The following is a 20247-nucleotide window of genomic DNA, read 5'->3' as shown; positions in this document are numbered from 1 at the left end:
CCTGTTTTCTCGAGATTGTTTTTAAGGTTTATTCTATTTATTTGAAAGGCAGAGTGACAGAGAAGAAAGGAAAGGCACAGAGATCTTCCATCCTCTGGTTCACTTCCCAAATGGCTATAACATTTAAGACTGACTGGCTCAGGCTGAAGCCAGGAGCTTTTTCTAGTTCTCCAACATGGATGCAGAGGCCCAAGCACTTGGCATTTTCCTGCCACATTCCCAGGTATATTAGCAGGGAGCTGGATTGGAAACAGAACAACTGGGACTCAAATTGATGTCTATATGGGATGCTGGTATTGCAAGCAAGAGATTAGTCTGCTGTACCACCACAGCAGCTTCTTTGGTCAAGTTTTTGATGGATCCATTTCTCAACCTTGGCACTGACATCTAGGTCATATAATTTCTGTTATGTAGTTTATGCTGTGCATTGCGGGAGCAGCATCAACCCCACTGTGTGCCAGTAGGTCTCTTCCACTCTGCAGCTGTAATAATCACAAATGTCTCCAGACATGGTCTGTGTCTCCTAGGAGGACAAAACTACCCCTGATAGAGAACAACTGGCTTAGTTAAATGTGCCTTTGCACTAACTCGGGTCCTGAGCTGTGAAGCACCACCGAAGAAAATGTCAAACTAACGATGTGGATTAGTGCCAATACTAACACCTCTCACAATGACAACGGTGACAATGAATAACCTTATCACTTCTCTCTTTTCTTCCATTGTTGTAACCTTCATTCCTCTCTTCAAGCCGCCTCTTTATACCACCTCAGGTGGAGTAAGTGTCTTAGGAACAGAATCACTGGATGCCCACATGGACACAGGGAGGGAGAGGCTCCTCTGGTCTGGGATTAAGGAAGGCTTCAAATAGAAACCTAAAGAACGAGTAAGATTTAGCTGCAGGAAGAGAACAAAGAATTTCCCATGGAGATTTAGCATACCCAGGAGGGCATGTGCGGAACAATCAGGAGAAAATGCGGTTCAGGCAAGAAGCTGAACAGCAGCCAATCTGTGTGGAGCACAACACGGTGAGTGTTGCGGGAGGAGCACGCCTGAATCCCTTTAGGGAAGACTCCTCACCGCAATCATACACTATCAGCAGCACTAGTTTCCGAAGCTGGGGAGTAGGCCCAGAGAAACGGCTCCTTCCATCAGGAAGCCGGAGAAAGCAGTCAGTGGGCTGGGAGGTGCACTTCTGTGTCTCACTATGCCAAGCCAGAGGACTGGCTTCTGAAAACACTTTCTGGGGCAAAAGCCTAACTGACTTATCCTGAATCCAGCTCTCCCAAATCGAATAGGAACACTATTTTAAAATAAATTCATTATTTTGAGTTAAGAGCCTTCAAATGCAGAATTTCAAAAAGATTCCAGCTTTCTGTTCAAGTGTACTACTGTGGCTTTACTTTTGATATCATGGCCTATTTTGAGGTTCTAAATCTTTGGATCATTAACTTTTACTCTAAGTTGAATTAAAGGGGTCAGCATTGTGGCATAGTGGGTAAAGCTGCAACCTGCAAGGCTGGCACCCCATACAGGCATCAGCTCGAATCCCAGCTGCTCCACTTCCAATCCAGTTCCATACTAATGTGTCTATAAAAAAGCAAAGGATGCTGGCCCAAGTTCTGGGTTCCTATACCCATGTGGCAGACACAGAAGAAACCTCTGGCTCCTAGTTTCAGTCAGGCCAAGCCCCTAGCAGTTGCAGCGATCTGGGGAGTCAGGCAGCAGAGGGAGGATCTGTCTGTCTCTCTGCTAACTATGTCTTTCAAAGAAATAGAAATAAATCTAAAAAATTAATTAAAACAATAAAAGACATTCATAACGTTATACATTAGAATGTTTAGCAATTCTTTGGAATGCTAACAATAGTTTGGAATGTCTAACATTATTCTCAGTCACTGATTCCTTCACTTAGATCCATTCATTCCAGTGTATTATTGCTTTTGTAACACAATATACTCACTTCTACAAACACACAAAAGAAATTCTAGGGCCAGGTATGGTAGCCCAGTGGCTAAAGTTCTTGCTTTGAATGCGCCAGGATCCCATATGGGTGCCAGTTCGTGTCCTGGCAGCCCTGTTTCCCATCCAGCTCTCCGCTTGTGGCCTAGGAAAGCAGTCGAGGATGGCACAAAGCCTTGTACCCTGAACCCGTGTGGGAGACCCAGAAGAGGCTCTGGGCTCTTGGCTTCGGATTGGCTCAACTCCAGCTGTTGTGGGCACTTGGGGAGTGAATCAATGGACAGAAGATCTTCCTCTCTGTCTCTCCTCCTCTATATATATCTGACTTTCCAATAAAAATAAATAAATCTTTAAAAAAAAAAGAAATTCTAATACATACCCGTTATCAAAGCTGTGTGATTTTCTCCACAGGAAACAGAACTTATTTTGTGATCCTTAACATAATCAATAGCTTTGGGCTTTGAAGTTTCAAAAGTAAAAGTGCCAAGACCCAGCTGACCAAACTGTCCCTGTCCAAATGTATACACAGTTGTCTCTGAAAAAAGAGGGTCATATACAAGAAAAAGATTACATGGAAGCAAACACTGTTATTAACATATTCAGAAACACTGTGACTCAACCTCTCACAATGCAGGGGAAGTACCTCTGAAAGAAATGCATACATTATGAATCTTTTATAGGAAAGTATAAATTTTTGACTGATGAACAGAAAAATGAAAAGTCAGACAATTATAATTTATTTGAGGTAATAAGTGGAATTAGTTTAATGACAACTGCTGCTTTTTAAGCATAGATGTTAATTACATGAACAATTCAAGCAGTTTCTCAACTTAAGTATATTTTATTATACTAGTTGTTGCTTATTTATAACAATTCTTTTTGTGGTTATATATAAAAGATGAAATCAGCTGTCATGATTTTTATAATTGTGCTTAACCACTGTGCCCCTTTACAGTTTATAATACATAGTTTAATAACATTATTACATAATTAGCATTTGCATCATTCAGAATAACCTGGAATTGCCTAGTAACCTATTTCCATAATTTTTGTATAATCTAGGGAAAATACTAGCACATACAAAATAAATTTCATCTCTGACTATATTATGAATTTTCTGATACTTTATGAAAATTATTTTCTAGAACAAATCATTCTGAAATTATATGAAAATTCATTTTATCAGTAGTTATACAAAAAAAAATTTAAATCACATTTACAAATTCAGAACCAAGACTTTAAAAAAATGATTTTTAACTTAAAAAAATTCTATCTGGAAATTTTGATTCTAGGAAAACAAAGTTTAACAAGCATGCATTACCAGAACTAGAGTGGGAAGTCAAAGAAAGTAAGTTAACAAAGGAAAGTCTAAAGAGAAAATATTGGTCACTTGTTACCTAAGAACTGGACATACAAAATTTGTCTAACAGTTCTAATTTTGGCTAGCTGAAGATTAGGTGGTGACATTAAAAACTGTTAATTCTTTTGGACCATAAAATACTATAATTTACTACCTGTTTTACCTACAGAGTACTCATAAAAGAACACAAACAAACAAATAAAGCTATAATGCTGAGGCACAGTGGATTAAGCTGCCACCTGTAATGGCCAACATTTGAGCACTGGTTCAAGACCCAGCTGCTCTGCTTCTGATCCAGTTCTCTGCTAATGCTCCTGGGAAACATAGGAAGGTGGTACATGTACTTGAACCCCTACCACCTGCATGGAAGAATCAGAAGTTTCAGGCTCCTGGCCTCAGCCTGTATCAGTCCAAGGCATTGTGACCATCTGGGGAGCAAAACATTAGACAGAAAATCTCTTTCTTCCTCTGTCTCACCCTGTCTGTCATTTTGCTTTTGAACTAAGTAAATTTTTCTTAAAATCCAAATTTGGGGGCATCAATTTAGTTAACATATTAGCAAGTAGTTGAGCAGATTTCAATACACTGACTAGAATCCTGAGAAGTGATAAGTCATATCAAATATAAAGTTTAAAAGCCAAGGATTCATTACTATTAATCTTCTATTATTTATAAATTAACACTTGGTACTATTTTTAATTAATTTCTATCAAAGAAAATAAAGTCACAAAGAAACCCTCAGGTATACAGTGTAAAGATAACAAAGAATTAGCAACATACAGAAAACAGCATGAACATGGAGTTTCCCCATGAAAAGGTATGTTAGGAAAAATAATGTCAATCTCAGGTAAATATGAAATACCTATATACAAACAAGATAGTTTGTCACTAAACATCAAGTAAAAAGCTATTTGTTGCTATTAAATGGGATTAAAGTCATGAAAATGTCCATTATGTTAGCAGAAAGAATTCAAGAACTGATATTTTCCTACTTAAAAAATTTTTACATAGGCCAGAAGTGTATATTATATTAACTATAGGTCTAAGAAAGATGCAAGGGCGGGGACAGGGGACTGGGATGGTGGCATTGCTAGTTGATCATCCACCTGTGGGAAAGTAGCAGAGGATGGCCCAAAGCCTAGGGTCTCTACACGCACGTGGGAGACCCTGAAGAAACTCCTGAGCCTCAATTTTGAACTGGCTCAGCTCTGGCCATTGCAGAGGCATTTGTGCTTTGAACCACAAAGAACTTGCATTTGTCTATCTCTCCATCTCGGTGACTCTGCCTTTCAAAGCAAATAAATAAATCTTTAAATAACATCTTAAAATATCATTAAAAATATCATTAATGAGACCAGCATTGTGGTTAAAGTGGGCTAAGTCACTGCCTGTGACAAGGACATCCCCTATCAGAACAGTTCCAGCTATTCTGCTTCCCATTCAGCTTCCTGTTACTGTGCCCAGGGAAGCAGCTACTACCCGTGTAGGAGACATGGATGGAGTGCCAGGCTCTTGGCTTCAGCCTGGCCTAGCCCTGGTTGTTGCAGGAGTTTGGTTGTTGTTGGGGACTGCAGGTGAAGGTATGGCTAGAATAGGAGAGAGAAAGCTTCTCTGACTCTCCCTTTCTCTGACACTCTGTCTCTCAAATAAATTAAAAATTAACCTTAAAAATGATTCCTAAAAAATATTAAAGGGTCATCAGTCACCATAAAAAGCAGAGAACACAGCAATAGGCTCTACACATACCTGTGAGAACTACAGTGTGTCCTCCACCGCAAGCCACCTGCAGCACCTTCTCGGGAATTCCAGCCACCAGTTGGGGTGTTTTGTGATTGATCAGCAGCTCCTCGGGAAGACCTAACTTCCCATTTTCACATTCTCCAAATGTGTACAGTTCACCATCCACTAATGAAGGAAAAGTATTGTGATAAATAATGACATGAATACGCACAAGACTTGCCTTGTTAGTACATGTTCTCACATTCAATTAAAAAATGAAGCCAATGACAACTTAATCAATTTGATCTCTTTAATTTTATGGAATGGCAAGGAAATGAAGCTAGACTTTGTAACTGCGTGTTATTATTTAAATCTAATAATCACAGATTTTGTCTACTCTTAAACAAACAAAATCATTTTAGCTCTTTCACAAAACATAGCAAAGACTATTCCCTACTTACTTTTCAATCTTTTTTTCCAAGAGAGGAGAGAGGGAGAAAAAGAAAAGACACAGCAAGTTTTCATCCTCTGTCTCACTTGCCCAAATGCCAGCGTCGGTTGGGGCTGAGCTGGGACAAAGCCGGACACTGAGAAATCCATCCAAGCCTCTCATGCAGGTGTGGCAGAGACTGAAACGCTTGAGTCGCTACCATTGCCTCCGAGAGTACATAAGCAAGACACTGCGCTCAGCAGTCAGAGCAGGGTAGTGAACACAGGTACTCCAGCGTGGAATGCAGGCATCTTTACCAGCATCCAAAAGGAGGCTAACGTCTACTCATCAGGACCCATAGAGACAGGGATTCTGTCACACCGATATCCAAAAAACTTAACAGGATCAAGTATAAGCATTTAATGGATACTTGTTAAATAAGTTAAAGAATAATTACCTTTTCCAATCCTCTGTTGATGGGCATTTTGGTTGTTTCCATGTTTTTGCAATTACTGATTGTGCTGCTATGAACATAGGAGTGCATGTTGGTTTCTCATAGAACAAGTGTTCTGGATATATTCCTAGGAGTGCTATTGCTGGATCATACGGTATGTTGAATTTGAGTTGTTTGAATATTCTCCATACTGATTTCCATAGAGGCTGTACCAGCCTGCAGCCCCACCAGCAGTGGAGTAGGGTTCCCTTTTCCCCGCAACCTCGCCAACAAGTGTCGTTGGTGCTTTTATTCATGTGGGCCAGTCTTACTGGCGTTAGGTGGTACCTCATTGATGTTTTAATTTGGATTTCCCTTATTGCCAGGGAACTTGGAATACTACTCAGCTATTAAAAAAAACAAAATGCAGTTCTTTGTGGCCAAATGGGCCAAACTGGAAACCATAATGCTAAGGGAAATGAGCCAATCCCAAAAGGTTAAATACCACATGTTTGCCTTAATTTAAGATGATATGATGTTATGTATAACATGTTATGTTTTGAATGTTATATGTTGTGTATAAACTAAAATTGAAGTATAGGTGAGGTGGTCACAGAAGGTGGCTGGGAACCCGCATTTACTTTTAACATATTGGTTACTCATTACTATGTCAATTAATTCCATAATGATGTAAATTTTTGCTGATGGTATGTTGGAGCTTTCAATTGACTGGGATGATACTCTGCTGGCTCTGTCATCAGACCAGAGAGGGTATACCTAAGAAGCCGTTGAACTTGACGGGACAATAAGATGCTGGACTCTATGTTTGGTATACGCTTGCAATGGGGAAATCTCAACTGAACTTGAGCTGTGGTTATGCAACAAGGTGGAGGAATCCACCATGGTGGGAGGGTTTGGGGAGGGGTGGGGAGAACCCAAGTATCTATGTAACTGTGTCACATAATACAATGTAATTACTGAAGTTAAATAATAAATAATTAAAAAAAAAAGAATTGGGCAACAAATAAAGATTTTGAGATATAAAAAAAAAAAGAATAATTACCTTTTATGAAACTTGCATTTAAAAACTTACTAGTAACTAGGGTAATGAATTTTAAGAAGGCAGATTCGACTCAGATGTTCTTCTCTGACCAAAAAGATCCTGACATTTAATCACTGCCCTGTCCTTACTGACACTACGAATTTGTACTTGTTACACTATAAGGATCCTGAAAGCATAAATCTAAGAAAATACATTTACATATTTATTTTTATATTTTTATAAACACATAAGCTAATTTAATAAGTGCTAACAGAACATACAAACATTGGTGTGACTTTAGAGGTAACCCAGTCTGTTTGTTTGCCTTGTTCTTGTACTATGTACTTGTTCTTGTACTATGATTGACGCCATTTGGGGAGTGAACCTGTGGATGGAAGATCTTTATCTCTGTCTCTCTCTGTAACTCTGGAACTTTGAACCTGTTTTTCATGATGAAAGTCTGTAAAATTCACTTTTTCAAACACTTAATTATCAGGACAGGGGTAGCTCAAAGTACACAGGCAAGAGGTTCTAGAGTTAACTGGCCTGGCCCAAGAGTCTTGTGAAGATGCCAAAGGGATCTAAGAAGCATGAGCTCAAAAAATTCAGCTTCTGATCTAAGAATTTTGTTTCTCTAATAAACTTAATATGAATATTCACCCAAAAAGCTAACATGTCTGGGGCAGGCGTTATGGGACAGCAGGCTAAGCCACAGCTTGGGATGGATGACCACATTCCACATCAGAGTCCTGCTTCTGAGTCAGCTTCCTGCTAATGCACACCCTGAGAAGCAACAGCGCAAGTACCTGGGTCCCTGGCCCACATGTCGGCGATGTGTCTCCTAGATTCGGCCTAACCCGGCCACAGCTATTGGGGTCATTTGGGAGTGAACCCATGGATAGGTGATAGTGATCATCTCTTCCTCTGTTGCTCAGTCATTCAATTAAGTGTAAAACAATCAATGCTTTAAAAAATTAACATGTCAGAGAAAATCTCTCTTATCATAAAATAAGTACTGTCACCTAAGACAGACAAAAATCCTTTCATCATTTGAACAACCATGATATTACTTGTACAGAACTGCAGAATACGCATATATAACTGTATTCTTTAGTGATAACTTAGCAATGGTATGTAATATAATAACTCTAAAATGTTACAGCTTACTTGTTACAAAGGCTGAATGGTAATATCCACAAGAGATCCAGGAAATAGGCTTTCCAATAGTCACTTGATGAGGGACACACACGTTAGTTATATTTTTTAAACCAATTTGTCCTTCTGAATTGTCACCCCACATATAAAGCTCTCCGTTCTCTATAAAGAAAACACAAAGAGAAAAGGTCTTAAAAGGAAACAGGGCTCTCAAGCTATTATATTCATATTTCTAACAGATCCCTAGATTTTTCATTTAGAAAAACTGTGTCTTCAAGATTACTGTTAAGATATTTACATTAGCTAGCTACTTAAGAGTTCATTTTCCATTATGAAATGCTTGTATAGTGATAAGGAACAGAGAACACAGGAGACTGTAAATCAGCTTATTCCTGTCCATGTCTACCTCAACAGCACCCAGATTGCCACTTTCTTATAGTTAACTACCTTTTCCTACCTCTTATGTCCCTAATCAGAAATACTTTCCTCCTCGCTAGCATTCCACTTGAACTCAGAGACAGCATAACTCCTGCTAACACACCTACAGGTCACAAAGGCAAGTCACAGGTCAAAAGTGCCTAGGAGACCCCGATCTTGAAAACACAGAAGAAAACTTGTTTTCAAGAAAAGCTGCACTGATGTTTTGCATCTGAACACACAGACTCTATCTTCAGCGAATGAAGAGATGTATTCATGTGTATACAATCTCAAAAACAAGATAACTTCTTTCTTTTTATTAAAAATTTCGATGTCTGTGGGCCCGGCGGCGTGGCCTAGCAGCTAAAGTCCTCACCTTGAACGCCCCAGGATCCCATATGGGCGCCGGTTCTAATCCCGGCAGCTCCACTTCCCATCCAGCTCCCTGCTTGTGGCCTGGGAAAGCAGTTGAGGACGGCCCAAAGCTTTGGGACCCTGCACCCGCGTGGGAGACCCGGAAGAGGTTCCAGGTTCCTGGCTTTGGATCGGCGCGTATCGGCCCGTTGCAGCTCACTTGGGGAGTGAAACAACAGATGGAAGATCTTCCTCTCTGTCTCTCCTCCTCTCTGTATATCTCACTTTGTAATAAAATAAATAAATCTTTAAAAAAAAAATTTCGATGTCTGAAAAGGTCAAATTAAGAACAATATTTAGAAGGAATGTATTGATACTTCTATTTTGCAACTTAAAGTTGGTGAATCTCTGAAGTGATTCAATACCTAGGTAAATAAAAGATGACTGAAAACAAGAACTGGAAGAAGAAAGTCAAAATGTTAACTATATGGTTAGCAAAACTGACGGGCCAAAGTTTCCGATAGGACTCTGGCTTTCCGGCAAGCAAAGCAACTCTAAAAGCTAGAGCCTCCCGCTGGGAACAGAGCAGATCAGCGGCTTCAGTGAGACCATGCTGATCTCACCTCCAACTTCCAAGGAAACATCTCAGAGGGCACACAGATAAAATGACAATCACACATTTTTTTTTTACCACATACACTGCAACAGATTTGTATGGATGTTTCTGATAGCAACTGTATTAAGGCTGTAAGTGTAACTGTCAGAGCACACAATGACGGTAACATTCAACATCCCTAGAGGAGGAGATGGACAGTACAGTTTAGATTTTATTTAACAACTATGTTCTAAATGCATGCTTACATCTAATTCTTAATAAATTCATATATATGTCAAGATTGAAGGTTAGGTTTCAAAAATCCTCTAAACGCACAGAGTTGATGAAAGAAAACTAATCAACAACAGTGTCCTCACTTTCCTGAGCTGGCATATCGTGGTCTAAAGGAAAAGGAAAAAGCGTGCCCCAGACTGCAATGCAAACGAGTCTCACCAGTTAGTGCAGCTGAGGTATTTGATCCAGCAGAAAGCTGCTTAATCTTATGCTGGGATGTAAAATAGCTAATGAGATGAAAAATATTTCTCTCTTCCGTATCCCCGAGGCCCAACTGTCCATCATTATTTCCTCCAGCTGCATACACATTTCCTTCTTCTGTACATTGGAAAAGAAAACATTAATATATTACAGTTATCCTTCATCGCAGACATGCCAGGATACATAAGATATTTCCTCTATTCACAGGGAAGAATATTAAAAAGCTGCTACTATTACTAGATGAACAACATTATCTCATGGTCAAAAATAAAACAAATCAAGGAAGCTACGCACGTTCGTGACATTTTATAAACCATTCTAAAGCTTAGCTGACAACTGAAATACACAGCATGCATTCATTGTCTTGTTAATATAGCACTTTACTAATGACAAGCGAAAAAGAAAGCAACCTTCAAATTACTTTAAGACCCATATCTATATTTTAAAGGGATATGGTTCGTTAACTAGAACTTTCATTCCTATTAAAGCTAAAGTATATTAGTACAAGTGAGTTAAATGAGGCAAAATGAAGAATAATACAATTAGAAACATGGAAGAACAATTTTTTCAACCTTCTAGTTAAATGGGACTGCTTAGGTATAAAATCTGACAACTTGTCATTTACCAGCTGTGTGACCTTGGGCAAGCCATACTTCACATGTGCTTCATTTTCCTAGTTTGTGAAACTCGGGTAACAATGGTACTTATTTCAAAGTTGCTATGAAGATTGAATTAGTTGACATTTATAATATTCTTACAGCATCTGGCTTACTCCAAGCACTATACAAATGTTTGTTAATTATTTCATTAAATAGATACGCCATGGCTGGACTGTAATGACTTCCAGTAGCCTGTAAACTCATAACGACCTTTTAAACATATATATATATATATATATATATATATATATATATATATATGTATATATATATAATTTATTCTGTCATAAATATGCACATAAAGTCACACTAAGCTGTAGGGCAATCCATGCAAAATCACTGTGAATCAGTGAAGATTTCAATTAAGTATTATGTTAGAAGAAGGAAACCTAATTACGGGACACAGCAGCTTTTAAAGGGAAGCTACCACACGGAATAGGAATGTAAACTTCACACTTTTTACCCCACGCACTGGGGTAAAATGAGAGCTGACAAAATGTTAAAGTAATTCCGATGAGCTAGGCATGCAAAAAGTGCTGGTCCCTAATTTTACTTTCTAAAACATTTTTTTGGCTATTTTTTGTCCTCTATTTTTCCACATAAATTTCACAATCATATTTTTAATTTCTACACACACACACACACAAAGCCTGTCTGACTCATATCCACAGTCTTCGGAGTGGCTTCAATCAGCTCATGAGACGTTATTCCTTGAATATATCCAAGAGCAAGCTTTCTTCAACTATTTAACATTGTCTACATATCTAAAAGCCAAACGCCCACACCAAACACTGACATTTTAAAACCCTAATGCAGGCACTGGCACTATGGCATAGTGGGCTAATCTTGCACCCATGAAACCATCATCCAATAATGGTGCCAGTTTGAATCTTGGCTGCTACACTTCCCATCAGCTCCCTGCTTATGGCCTGGAAAAGCAGTGGAGGATGCCCCAAAGCATTGAAACCTACACCCACGTGGCAGACCTGGAAAAAGCTCCTGGCTCTTAACTTGGACCAGCTCATCTCTAGATATTGTGGCCATTTGGGGAGTGAACCAGAAGATGGAAAATCTCAATCTCTCTCTCTCTCTCTCTCTCTCTCTCCCTCCCCTTCTCTCTGAGTAGCTCTCTGCTTTTCAAATAAGAACAAGTAAATCTTAAAAAAAAATATCCTAATGCAAGTATGGCCTCCATTCTCAAAATCAGGCAGGAAGTCACATAGGTTCAATATCATACCTGTTGAAACTAGAGTGTGGTTTCTTCCACAGGCAACGTATTTCACTTTTTCCGGTTTTAGAGCTAAATACAGAATTAAGATGATTATGAATATGAAAACAATAAATAACCTAGGTTAAAATTGCTTATCATTCTGCTATTAAAAAAACCCATTTCTCTGAAGTGCTTCGCATAGGAACTGTAAAAGTAAATAAAAGGGAATTTATAGTCTAGACAATCCTGCTAGCCTCTCTACCTGGCAAGATTTCCGAGAGTGATGACCATGGTTCCCACGAACACTCTGTTTAGTAGATTGAAAAAAACACTTTTTGATCATATGCAATACCTTAAGAGTACCATGGCAACACCTATAAACAGCATGGATATGATAAATAACCCTAAAAAATTGAGTGGGAGTTTAAAATTCGGTGAAGAAGATAAAGACTAGCCCAGCAACATCCAAAGCAATCCCCATTGCCCTTCACCATTAGCTGATGCCTAAAGGCTCCACCCGAATGCCTGGCACGGAACAGTGAAATACTTCGTAGTGACCTTAAACATTCAATATTTTCTGAAACAATCTTTCAAATACTATATTTTCTTGTTCTGGTAACAGTCCTGACTGACCTCCCAGGCTTGATGTTTTACTCAGTTCATCTTACAGCAGCATCAAATATATTTCATAACACTGGTAAGTCAACTCTATAGAAACATGATACTTTCAAGTTCACTGAAAGAGACAACTCTCTCACATCCTATGATGATCGGCCTTCTTAGAGACAATAACACCAATATTTAAATAGTTTTACAAACAAGCCACAAAAAGGATGCTCAAACGCATAACAGGCTGAGGTTCCCTCATCCAAAAAAGTTTGACAAGTGTTTCACATTTCTTTTCTTTTTCAGATTTCAGAATATCTTCATCAGACTTTCTCTAGCTGAACATCCCTAATACAAAAACCTGAATCCAAAATGTCTTTAAATCCAAAAATGATTGTCATGTTGGCACTCAAAAAGTTTCAAAGTTTAAAAAATGTTCAGGAGAAAAAAAAAGTTTTGGAGTTTGGATTTTCAAATTAAGGGCGCTTGAACTGTGCTATGTAGTCATTACTTCCTTATGGAATCCAGATTCAAAAGCAAGATAATTTTTTAGACTCTAACATATAAAAGTAGTTCTGATTTTCATATAAAAACTAGCTTAAATGTTAATATTCAAGGAAATGTGAGAAAACAAAGACTATCATTTGTGACACTGAAGAACTAAACAACTTATTTGACGTGGTGTGTTATGCATTGAAAGTGATAAAGATCCCAAACCTTTGACACAAGTTGGCTTGTTGACAGTTGTCTTTGATCCCAATCCTAATTGGCCCCAGTTGTTGCTGCCAAACATGTAAAGCTTGTTATTTCCTGGTGGAGAGAAAAGGGAATAATAAAGTAGAGCATTTTTCTCATATATACCTTGTAGTGAAGCAATCGCAAAGCAATAAAAAAGCTGCACTTTAAAAATGACATTGCCTTGGGGCCCAGCACCATAGCCTAGTGGCTAAAGTTCTTGCCTTTCATGCCCCGGGGATCTCATACAGGTGCTGGTTTGTATGTCAACTGCTCCACTTCCCATCCAGCTTCCTGCTTGTGACCTGGGAAAGCAGCAGAGGATGGCCCAAAGCCTTGTAACCCTGCACCTGTGTGAGAGACCTGGCTTCGTATCAGACCACTTGGGAAGCGAACCAGATCTTTCTCTGTCTCTCCTCTCTGTAAATCTGACTTTCCAATAAAAACAAATAAATCTTAAAAAAAAAAAAACTTCTCTTTCTAAAAAATGACATTACCTTTCCATGTTGAAACAGGTTACCATATCCACCTGTATGTATAGCCACATCTCATTAGGTTTAAGAGTACTAAGATAATCCAGTAACAGTTCTCTATATCTTTCTAAACAGATTAATTTCAAGAAAGCTAAATGTATCATTAGAAAGCCATATTTACAGATAATACGAAGCTTAACATTGAGATGCTCTGATGAATCAATCAGAAAATTCTAATAAAATAAAAGAACACTTTATATATATATATATATTAAGCATGTTTAACACAGCACAACTATAACATTCAGGATTCTCTAAGTAACAAAGTCTTCACTTAGGACCATAATACTAACCTGTAACGATGGCAGTATGTTCATCTCCGCATGAAAGATGTGTAGGCATGTCATTTTTAAACCAGAATTTGCTGGGAATATTTTCAGCAAATTTGGTTTTTCCAAATGTAAATACGGCACCTGAATCTACAAATGAAAGATGGCTTCCATTGAGCAACTTACACATGAAATAAACAACAGTTATTCAAAATGTTAAAGACAAAAAGCTTGCAGGTCATTTAATTCTTCAACAGAAAAAAAAATGTTTCAGCTCCTCCGAACAGTTCTATCGTAGAATTCACAAGGTTTAGGGATTCAGTACAAAACAAAATGAAAAAGCCCTCTCCATGGAGCTATCTGGGGCACTTCTAATTCTTAACTAGTGGAGAGATCTTTTTGCTCCCCATAAACACTGTATGGGAAAAGCTGGTTTCTTTTTATCCCAAAATGTCATGGTCTTAGGACGCTGGGGGATATTAACAAGTAACATTCACACACACACACACACACACACACACACACACAGGTCGGGTCCAATTCTCGAAGAAATCTCAAGGAAGGTCACGCACACAGCATAGAAAAAGAAAACCTAGCAAACAGAAGCACACACAATACATATTCCTTCACAAGAGCCTAGCCATTATGGACAACTACTAGACGGCTCCTGGGTGCTAGCAGTCATTCAGTTTGGAGAATCATACTCAGGGTTTTGCCCTGGCTCCCAAGAAGCCAACCGGATCCCCTACTCTAGCCTGAGGCATCTGTAAAATGGAATGATTTCTGGACCACAGGCGCGTGCCCCAGGGTAGCACCAGCACTGCCTCCTGAAGCCCTCTTCCCACTAGCCGTGACGCCTACCTCTCGCGTCACAACGTCAATCATACTTCGCTGGCGCTCAGGATGAACACGTCTAAGAACATCCTACCGAAAGCCTCCCTCTTCTCCCCCCCTTTTTCAAGTCACCCCTTTCCCCCCCCACTCCAACAGCCGCGCGCGATTCATTCATTCTTGACCACATTCAATAGTTCGACTGGGTCCTGGGGACCTCTTCCCAGCACGTGTGTGACAAACAGGGATTTTCGGGAATGGTTTGTAAGGGTCTAAACCGCCCTTATCCTTCGAGAAACCCACCGAAAGCTTAATGTGTGAAGAAAGGCGGGCATCTCGTGCTTTCGTGTCACGGCCTGTCCCCCCACACCCCTCGCCCTGCTTTCCGGTCGCGGTCCTTCTCCACAGTCACTAGCGGCGACACTGCCAGAGTTGGCGCCCGAACACCCCAATCAGGTCTCCCAGGCTCCCGATCGCGTCCCCCACAAGACCGGCCCCCAAACCAGGCCTGCTCGCCCACCCGCCGGCCCGTCCGCGGACCCTCCGCCACCCCGGCGCGAACCACTAACCCGGCACCAGACCTTCACGCTCTTCCATGCTCAGGGCGGGACGCTGAGGTCTCTCCTCGACCACAAAAACGATGGGGGCCACCCGATGAGGCCTGGGGCAGCCCCTCCGCCTCATCGCTGGACCTGGCCGTGAGGAAAGCTCACTCCCCCATAGCCAGTTTTCTGACATAGGTAACTACCGCGCAACCGGATGTCAACAAACAGCCGCTAAGGGCAACGGAGGAGGAGCGTTGTGGCGCAAGCCGGGGCGGGGAGCCTGAGGGAGGGGGAGCCAGAGCCTGGCGGCGCAGGCGCAGACACGAATATAGAAGGCCGGTGGAAGAGTTAGTGCACCCTCTCGCGGCCAAGAGAGGGGGAGCAGTCACTCCATGTGGGGATGTGCAGAGCATGCGCATTATGGGCCGGTAACTCCAAGCCCCGCAGGCTTTCCAATCTGCGCAGTGGTAACACCGCAAATCTCACGTAGCCTGTCGCTTGAGCTCCGTGACACACGCAAACGTCGATACAGAATTATGGCAGTGCTAGTAATGGTGACCATCTGTAACATGAAATCAGTTAGGCAGTCTGCTAAACACTTTACATCCTGAATTGAATGTAGAACCTGCAACATCAAGCTAAAACCGGGGTGTACTAAATGCCCGTTAAATACTGACTGCATGAGTACTATTACAATTCCGTTAGGTGACTGGTATCACCGCTGTTTTAGTGTAAGTCAACTAGTCCACTCTAAACTGCCCCCTGAGCGAAAACTGTGCCATCTGTTACTTGCAACAGGGGCACAAAGGGCTTCACCTCCAGCTGCAGAATGCGCTCAGCGATATTAAGGTTGTCTAGCCACACCGTGCTTCTCCACGCACCCGCACTTGACCATCGTAAAACGAAAGAGAGGAAAAGTTAATTTTTCTTCCGGAATGAGTAGATTTATGTACATGTGGTAGTGGTGGGCACGCCCCATAGAATCAGGTGAAACTGCATTCAAAGATCTCAGACCTTTTTTATGTATACTGCAGTGTGGTTGCAACCTTCTCTTAGGCAGTCTGCGTTAAAATGGGGAGGAGAGATTATATGTGACACAACCATTGCTTACAAAAACAAACTGGGAATTCCCAAGAAGTATTTAGCAAGGCATGTTTCACTTAGTTTTGAAAAAAAAAAAAAAAAACTGCCGGCGCAGTAGCCTAGCAGCTAAAGTCCTCGCCTTGAACGCACTGGGATCCCATATGGACGCCGGTTCTAATCCCGGCAGCTCCACTTCCCATCCAGCTCCCTGCCTGTGGCCTGGGAAAGCAGTCGAGGACAGCCCAAAGCCTTGGGACCCTGCACCCACATGGGAGACCTGGAGGAGGTTCCCGGTTCCCGGCATCGGATCGGCGCAGAACGGGCCATTGCGGTCACTTGGGGAATGATTCATCGGACAGAAGATCTTCGTCACTGTCTCTCCTTCTGACTTTAGATCTGACAGTAGAGCTGACTTCCCAATTAAAAAAAAAATCTTAGAAAGAAATAAAAATAGGCAAAGGGTAACACACCCTGGCTGACATTGTGATATAGCAGGCTAAGCCATTGCTTTCAGTGCTTGCGTCCCATACTGGAGCTTCGGTTTATTTTATTTATTTTCTTATTTATTTATTTATTTTTAGATGATATTTACATAGCTGATCAGGGTGGGAAGGGTCCAGGGTTAGGGAAAAGTTGGTGTGGTCATTGTTTCCAAATTTGCTCTTTCTTCTTGTTTCTGGGGGTAGGAAGAGATAAAGGGTGACGCCATATACAGCTTCCCAACCACCCCAGCACCCGGGGATGGAGAACGGCCACCCAATATCAACCCAGGATCCCTGTGTGGCGCACATGCTGAGGGTTCTGCCCAGGTGTTGCAATAGTTGTGAAATGCTCTTGATTTTGCCAATTCGTGGGTGAGGAAACCCTTCCAATGTCCATTGGCTGACACAGTTGACCTCAGAGTCTCCATTCGCCCAGATATTGGCTGTCATTATTGGGCTGGGGTAGTTGTCCCATTTGTTCTGTTCTCCTTGCTCTGCTATGGTACCAGATGTCCTCTGCAGGCCCCAATGGGCTGCCATGTCCTCTATATGCACCAGGGCCTGCCATCCACTATGAAGTTTTGGTTTAAATCTTGTCTGTTCCACTTCCCATCCAGCTTTCTGCTGATGCACCTGGGAAGGCAGAGGAAGACAGCTTAAGTCTTGGGGCTCTGCTCCCCATGTGGGAGACCTGGACAGAGTTCCTGGATCCGGGTTTTGGCCTGACACAGCCTCAGCTCTGTGGCCATTTGGAGATTGAACTAGGGATGGAATCTCTCTCTCTTCAAATTTCTCTCTCTCTCTCTCTCTCCACACTCTCCCTCTGTAACGCTGCCTTTCAGATACATAAAAATGGATACATATGTTTAAAGATTTATTTATTTATTATTGGAAACTCCCTAGAGCTCAGTGGGCTTCAGGGACTACCCTACCCGAAAGTTTTTTTTATTTTGTTTTTTGTTTTTGACCTGCACAGGTGCTTGTACCCAGGCCACTTAATTCCCTTGGGGGAGGGGAGTTCGCGGCGGGCCTTCAGGATCCCCAGCTTGGAGGCCTTTCGAACTGGCGCAGGTACGCAGGTACACACAGCTGAGCACGCTGGTTCCCTGAGGGAAGGGATGCTCAGCGGGCTTCAGGGACCACATCACCTGGAAGTGTTTTTTGACCTGCACGGGTGCATGTATGTAGCGTGGCGGCCTGGATGCTGAAGGCGCTGGACAAAGCTGCTAGTGCCGCCCAGCAGCGCACCCTGGTGGTTTGATGGGTCTGGATTTACAGAAGAATGGCAGGATTGCACAGATGGTAGTTTGTGATGCCCTGTGGTTAATGCCAGGTTAGGAATTACAGCTGAATGACTTTCATAGATAAGTCCACAACATGGGTATGTGAGTAGGGCGTTGACACCAAGTTGGTTTAGAGGGGAGAACAAGTCAGAGGAGAGGGTCTCATAGCAGAATCTGTGGGGGAAATGTGGGCTCGCCCCAAACTGCAATCTCTGCTGGCTCGGCCAAGAACTGCTAATGGGAACAGGGCTTACTGGGGAGATAATGGGGTGCCCCAGCTGGGTTGTGGTTCCCACTGATGAGAATGAGAGTACAATTTGTGGCAGGAAGCTGGGCCGGGCATGGCAACAGCCTCCGATGGCACTAGTGTGCACTGGTTCTGGGGAGCAACAGATTGGGTTAGACTCGGACGCCTGCTGGTATTCATGAGAGCCAGGCTGGGTGTAGAACAGACCGGGCTAGATCTTGACTCCCGCTGAATCAAGTGAAAGTTGTGTCTGGACACGGACCAGGTGTCGCTGGGCTGCAACATCCAATAGCAAGAACCAGAATGGGTGTGGACCAGTTGAGTAAGGTCACTGTTCTTGCCAGGACAGGAGATGGACAAAGTCAACCTGAGCAAAGGACCCACTGGTGTTCACGAAAATTGCCATTGGGAGGAGACTGGACAGAGGAGCTTGGAAAACTCCTTCATCAGGACAGAGTTCCTTACAGGTGAGCACAAGAAGCAAGGCAAGGAGCAGTCCAGACCAGGCCAGGTTACAGTACCTGCTGGCACACGCGTGGATCAGATCTGGGGACAGACCAGTCTGGGCCAGTTCATAACACCCACTGGCAGAGGTGAGAACTAGGACAGGGGGCAGAAGGAGTTAGATTAGACCATGACACCAGCCAGTTCACATTAGGGCCAACAATCAGGCAGGGCTGGGATAGGCTGCAGTCAACAGGCGCAGAAACAGAGAGCAGACTAGACCAGGCAAGGCTGTGCAATAAGATTTTGGATGCTGAAGTGAGATGGGTTATGCCAGTCTGGAGCCAACAGGGACCAAGGTTCGTGAGTCCAGGGATGGAGGATCTAACAGGGCTCGGGTGGCTTGGCTCGGGTCCTGGGGTCCACTTGTGTGGTGGGGGCCAGGTTTGTGAACCCCAGGGCTAGAAGATCTGGTGGGGTTTGGGTCGTTTGTCTCACGTCCGTGAACCCACCTGCGAGGGGAGTGCTGGATCTGTGAGCCCCAGGGGTGTGGGATCCGGTGACATTTGGGACACCTGGCCCAGGTCCTTGGACTTATCTACAACAGCATTTTCTACTTAGCGAAAAAGGCAGAGCAGTGGACACAGCTCCAGCTATAAAAAGAATATGACAGCACCTTTGGTGCTGTAGCAAAAGAAGGAGAACAGAACAAACTGGACAATTACCCCAGTCAAACGATGACAGCAAAAAGTCTCAGTGAATGCAAACTTGAGGATTACCGTGTCAGCCAATGGACATTGTGAAGGTGGTTTCATCTTTGAATTGGTGAAATCAACATTTCAGGACTATCCAAACCACTTGGACAGAACCCTTGGAATATGTACACATTGAGACCCTGGGTTATATGATGTGGCGGTTCCTCGTCCCTGGGTACTGGAACATTTAGAAAGTCATGTGTGGCTTCCCCCTTTGTCTCTCCCCTTCTCCCAGAAACAACAAGAAGAAATAGCAAATTTGGAAACGGTAAGTTCACTCAATTTTCCCTAAACCTTGATCCTTCCCACCCTGATCAACCTTTTAATCATTATAAACTAAAAAATTTTTTAAAGTTTTATTTATTTATTATTGGAAAGTCAGATATACAGAGAGAAGGAAAGAAGAAAACAAGGCCTTCCGTCGGCTGGTTCACTCCCCAAGTGACTGTGACAGCTAGAGCTGAGCAGATCTGAGCCAGGAGCCAGGAGCCTCCTCCGGGTCTCCCACACAGGTTCAGGGTCCCAAGGCTCTTGGCTATCCTCTACTACTTTCCCAGGCCACAGGCAGAGAGCTGGATGGAAGCAGGGCTGCTGGGACACAAACTG

General features: G+C 42.3%; 1 protein-coding gene across 2 annotated transcripts in view; it reads right to left on the bottom strand.

The window, feature by feature from the left end:
- The window catches only part of RPGR (retinitis pigmentosa GTPase regulator), a 43236-nt gene extending 27655 nt beyond the window's left edge, over positions 1 to 15581 (bottom strand). Inside the window, exons 1-8 of one of the 2 annotated variants that reach the window (XM_058658648.1) lie at positions 15372 to 15581; positions 13996 to 14121; positions 13152 to 13244; positions 11856 to 11918; positions 9918 to 10076; positions 8111 to 8260; positions 5066 to 5224; positions 2339 to 2494 (exon numbers count right to left, since the gene is read on the bottom strand). In XM_058658648.1, coding sequence (XP_058514631.1) covers positions 2339 to 2494; positions 5066 to 5224; positions 8111 to 8260; positions 9918 to 10076; positions 11856 to 11918; positions 13152 to 13244; positions 13996 to 14121; positions 15372 to 15540 — 1075 coding nt within the window. In that variant the 5' untranslated portion in view covers positions 15541 to 15581. The remainder of the gene's footprint in view (positions 1 to 2338; positions 2495 to 5065; positions 5225 to 8110; positions 8261 to 9917; positions 10077 to 11855; positions 11919 to 13151; positions 13245 to 13995; positions 14122 to 15371) is intronic. The other variant, XM_058658649.1, reaches the window with a different exon arrangement.
- Positions 15582 to 20247: the final 4666 nt, after the last annotated feature.

The sequence above is a fragment of the Ochotona princeps genome, chromosome X (assembly GCF_030435755.1).
Source record: "Ochotona princeps isolate mOchPri1 chromosome X, mOchPri1.hap1, whole genome shotgun sequence".
Classification (NCBI taxonomy): Eukaryota; Metazoa; Chordata; class Mammalia; order Lagomorpha; family Ochotonidae; genus Ochotona; species Ochotona princeps.
The sequence above is the reverse complement of the archived record's forward strand: the minus strand, read 5'-3'. Positions and strand labels throughout refer to the sequence as shown.